This window comes from Henckelia pumila, chromosome 1 (assembly GCF_033568475.1).
Source record: "Henckelia pumila isolate YLH828 chromosome 1, ASM3356847v2, whole genome shotgun sequence".
Taxonomy (NCBI): domain Eukaryota; kingdom Viridiplantae; phylum Streptophyta; class Magnoliopsida; order Lamiales; family Gesneriaceae; genus Henckelia; species Henckelia pumila.
Genome location: NC_133120.1, coordinates 126,001,780 through 126,006,688, shown reverse-complemented (window position 1 = coordinate 126,006,688; position 4,909 = coordinate 126,001,780). Strand labels below are relative to the sequence as shown.

Genomic DNA, 4,909 nt, shown 5'->3' with positions numbered 1-4,909 from the left:
AATACTGCCTAAATCGGGTCACTAAATTGATTTGGGACTAAACCGAGAAACATCTATAAAATTTGGGACTAAACCGAAAACTTTTCTTATTTTTGATATAAAAACTAATATTTTTTTTAAATATATAAAACATATAATAGATCGTTTCACAAAATTAACTGATCGTACAATCACATGAGTTTTGCTATATATATATACTGCTCCCCGCGAAATTACCCCCGAGAATTTACCTTCACCACCGTGCTCTCTCTTGTGACTTGTCCTTTATATAAGTCCATTATTTTCAGAAAATCTAATACGAAACCTTCGGCAGTTTCTTCGACCCGTTTTCAGCGTACACAATCTCTTTTTTTTTTTTTTTTTTTCCACCGAAAAAACAGAATGTTATTATTTTGCGAATTCAATGAACCTCTGCAAAATTTCAATCAAACAATCAAAGGACTAAAGACGGACCTTAATTTCTCCTAATTGTAATTCCGTACCTTTCATTTCTTGAAATCTTTAATTGGGGGGATTTTTTGTTGATTACTTTAATCTGATGTTTACTGGTTTGATCGGTTGGTGTTTTTTATGTTATGCTTATGGTGATATCTCGTTTAATTTGTGGTGGTTGTGTTTTATTGATGGGTGTATGTGTATAAAGGGAGGATCTTTACGATCTTTAAGGTTTGTATGGTTACGATGAGGATCGGGAGGGTATAATTGATGGTCGAAAATTGATTTCTAGGTTCTTGAACTCTTGGGAATTTTTGGGAAGGCCGTGTATATTTGGAATTGATGGCAAAACTTTTAGGATCGTCAAATTTGACCTGTAATTGTAACAAGGAGGTTTTATGTGAAGTTTTTATTTTGATGTTGCAACATAGTATTGCTCGACCAGATCTGGTTTGCTTTAACGTTGTTCTGGTTTTGTATTTTCATCGATGTAAAGTTTAGTTTTTTCGTGTTTGCATGCTGGGTTTGTGTTGTGATTTTTTATTTGGGGCATTTTGTTCTGTATAATTCTTTTAGTTTTATGCTTGATTGTGATGTTGGATTGTACGCAAATGACCATTTATTGTCCCACAATACAACTGCAGGTTGCGGGACTCATTGGTGTCCATGGCCAAGAAATAGTCAATAATTCTTTATTTGAAGCCTTTTCACTCCTCAAGATTTTAGACCTGTTCATTTCTGAATTGTATTGATTTATGCTCGTGCGAAGTTGCAATCTGACATGCTATAAAGTCAACTAAAGATATTGATATTTCGTTTGATAAAATCAATCCTGTGTTATACATTACTGAAGCTGCCAGTAAAAAAGAGAAAATTTCAGTACACTTTTGCCGGTAAGTACAAATGTAATGGCTGATATACAATGTTCTGATTGTCTCGATCCAAAATACTGTTTTTCGTGTTCATTTACAGTCAGAATATTAAGCTATTTACTTTCTTTTTGTCAATGTTGTCACTGAACACTTTCAATTTTGGTATCTATTTAAATTGCTTTATACTTAAATTATGCCCCTTGTACCTTTTTCTGGGAGCCTGAGGGTGGGGAATGGAGCGATCTCATCCTTGCCTCTCTCAGCTGTTTTTTTGAATAGTAACTGTCTGGTGCATAAGTAGAAGTGGTAAGTTATCCTCTGTCATAGATCAAGGTAAATTCAGATAGTAGTGGCTTTGTTTTTGGGTAGAGATTGCGATCGATGATTTGGCTCTGTATTAACCACTGAAAGCTTATGATTATTGGATCATCCTTGTAATTCGACCTTAAACTGATTTTTAAGTTCTAGTTGAGAAGTTTCTAATATAGGTTAACATGTGCCTGAGTTTGTTACTGTTGTAGGCGGTGTGATGGTGATTTGTGATGTTCTTGAGTTATTCCTTTGGCTGCTTTCTCAATATTACGCTATCCACCAGAAATGTTTTAAGCTAATTTTTTTGGCCTTCACAAACTTGCTCTTGTTGAAAGATTTGGTGCCGCCACCACCCTTTAATACTCTTATCTCTTTCTTTTGCTAATGATAACCTCTTTAAGGGTGAAAAGAATGAAGTTTTCCACCGACAGTGGTTGTGTAAATAAGGAGTTTTAGCCTTTAAGAGGTCGTGTACTGTATGGTAACAGCGCATGTTGGAGGTTTTCTAAGACAGGTTCGATGACATTTTGATTTCAGCTTGGTGAAGCTATGAATGCTTCAATGAAATAGTTAAGATCTTTTCTATCTCTAAGCACAGAGTACCCCCATATATATGGTTCTCTTATTGTCCGCAGATTTCTTGGATGCATATCAACACAGGTAAGTTGGTTACATCTATCTAGAACTGATATTGGGTAAGGAATTGGTACGACTGTCATATTTTCATCATAAGAAGAGATGTTAATAGATTACGAGGGGCGTGCCTAGGTTCAAGATGCAGTATGGTTTGGCCCTGCTCCTTGGCTTGTGCATCCCTTTAATGAAGTTCCCTCCTTCAATGTGAAGCACACACCTGAAATGCTTGAAGCTCACGTTAACGTCTATTATAAGTTGCAGACTCCTAAATTTCAAAAGGCACACACATTGTCTCGAGCATTGTGCTAGAACTTGGAGAGCACTTGTGCACCTTATGCTTATACCTCATGCACACTTTTTGCCTTTAATAACTTTTATGATGGGAATGTTTTGTTTAGTTGTAATTTTGTTTATATGTATCTTATTGTCTTTGCCATCTCTTTTGTCACGTTAGAATAAAGTTTCTTTTGGTATCTTTTCTTGCATCAGCTTATACGTAGAACCACTATACTGATGTATTTAATATTAGCGACATATCACAGTGCAAATAGATGGCTAGTAGAAAACGAAGCATATCAAACGATGCAGATGTCTCTGCTCTGAACAAGGAATTGGATGAAGCTTTATGCCCAATATGCATGGACCACCCACACAATGCTGTTTTTCTCATTTGCAGCTCCCATGGCAATGGCTGTCGCTCCTTCATTTGTGATACCAGTTACAGGCATTCAAATTGTTTGGATCGATTTAAAAAACTTGGAGAAGATAATCCTGATAGATTGCCTGCGCCGAGTTTGGAACATGAAGGACAAGTTGATTCTATTGTTACTTTTAATGGGAACTCAACGACCTCAAGTGATATCGGTGTGAATCATGTCGATATTTCTCTCACTGCAGGCAACTCTACAGCCCTTGTTGGCATACCTGGTGGATCAAGGCAAAATAGCTCCCACAATGTGAATCCTGATTTCGAAAATGTACATCCAACATCATGGGAAAGTCTTAATCTTGATGAAACCTACATGGAAAAGTCAGAGAAGACATCAAACCTGAAATGCCCTTTATGCCGAGGCGATGTTTTGGGCTGGAAAGTTGTGGAAGATGCAAGAAAATACCTTAACCTGAAGTCTCGAAGCTGCTCCCATGAATCGTGTTCATTCATTGGCAACTATGGGGAGCTACGTAGGCATGCTAGAAGTGTTCATCCAACAGTTCGTCCAGCTGATGTCGACCCATCAAGACAAAGTGCATGGCGTCGGCTTGAACACCAAAGAGAATATAATGATATAGTCAGTGCCATTCGATCAGCCATGCCTGGTGCGATAGTACTTGGTGATTATGTTATAGATAACAGTGATAGATTTTCAGCTGAAAGGGATAATGCTGGAGGTGACAGTGAAGGAGGTCGGTGGTTAAGCAGGTTATTATTGTATCATATGATTGACGCGATGGAATCAGGAGCTGAGCTAAGAGGTGGCAGGTCGAGAATGTTGTATAGGCACCGTCGCTCTGGTGGACCATTTTCAAGACGTCGTTATCTGTGGGGTGAAAATATATTAGGCCTCCGAGAAAACGATGGTGACCGTGATGAAGACAGTAGAGATGGTATACCAGATTTGAACATAGATATTGTTGATGATGCTCCTCCGAACCCGAGAAGGCGAAGGAGATTGACACGTACTCGGTCCCATGAAGATCAACCATAATTTCTGATAGATCGATCTGGTAGTACTCTTTCTTGGTATGTATAAATTAGCATATATCTTGAATGAAGTAAAGGTAGTTTTTGACCAAACCTTATCGGGTTTCCTTGATGGTTCTGATGATCTGCAGGTTGATTGTTAGAACGTCGAGGCACGGACTGTAAACCGAGTTTGAGATTCCCGTAAGCTCAAAGCAAGAACATTGGGGTGGACAAACTTGTCAAGGGAATATTTGCTTGGATTTGTTGCTGCAGTGTTGGCTTCTTTCATTGAAGGGGGCAGAATAAAAGTAAAAGGCTTGTTTATGAAGTGTGTTTTTAGCTCTACATATTTGTACTCTTTCTTTTCCTTCTTCTTGCTTCCTTTTTCTCTTTTTTTTTCCTAAAAAAAATAAATTTCTATTGTTGGATATGTTTTTTTATGGTCTTTGAACTTAACTACACATCCATTGTATGTATATGTTCACTTTGGTTGGTGATGCTGTTCTGTACATCCATCCCATGGTCGAAATGATCATAGTTAAGCCTTTTGTGTTTGTATTTTTTAATATAGTTAAATATTTTGAGAATCTGTCCAAAAATTAAATTTAAGAAGATGATGCATAAACATCATGGCACGTACGAGTGTGTTATATCATTTAATTTTCCTTCTTATCAAAGGTGTTGTTGGGAGGGTCTCGAACACGGATTTCTAAGTATAAATAAATTTTAAAATTCCCATATTAGAAGATGATACAATGATTAATTTTTTTTTTAATAATATAAACTAATATTTGCATACAAGAAAGTGAAATGATATGGAAATAATAATAAGGGGTTTCGGTTTGAGAATTCTTGGATTTTGGAACCTGAGTGCCACGAAATTGTCCGACAAGGCTGGTAAAAAGATTTACAGAAATGGGGAAAAGTGAAATACCGTTTCAAGAAATCCATGCATCACTGTCGGGGAAAA

General features: G+C 37.1%; 1 protein-coding gene across 5 annotated transcripts; it reads left to right on the top strand.

The window, feature by feature from the left end:
• Positions 1–228: 228 nt before the first annotated feature.
• On the top strand, positions 229–4,434 carry LOC140887050 (uncharacterized). Of its 5 annotated transcripts, none has more exons than XM_073294098.1 (3): positions 229–470; positions 2,798–3,996; positions 4,089–4,434. In XM_073294098.1, exon 2 carries the CDS (start codon positions 2,807–2,809, stop codon positions 3,959–3,961), a length of 1,155 nt encoding a protein of 384 aa, XP_073150199.1. In that variant the 5' UTR covers positions 229–470; positions 2,798–2,806; the 3' UTR covers positions 3,962–3,996; positions 4,089–4,434. The 5 variants fall into 5 exon arrangements, with proteins under 5 accessions (XP_073150199.1, XP_073150166.1, XP_073150191.1 ...); XM_073294065.1 differs by having other exon boundaries at positions 1,080–3,996; XM_073294090.1 differs by having other exon boundaries at positions 229–1,328.
• Positions 4,435–4,909: the final 475 nt, after the last annotated feature.

Coding starts and splice junctions, on each gene's coding strand:
- LOC140887050 (XM_073294098.1), top strand. CDS start 2,807: ATGGCTAGTAGAAAACGAAGCATATCAAACGATGCAGATGTCTCTGCT.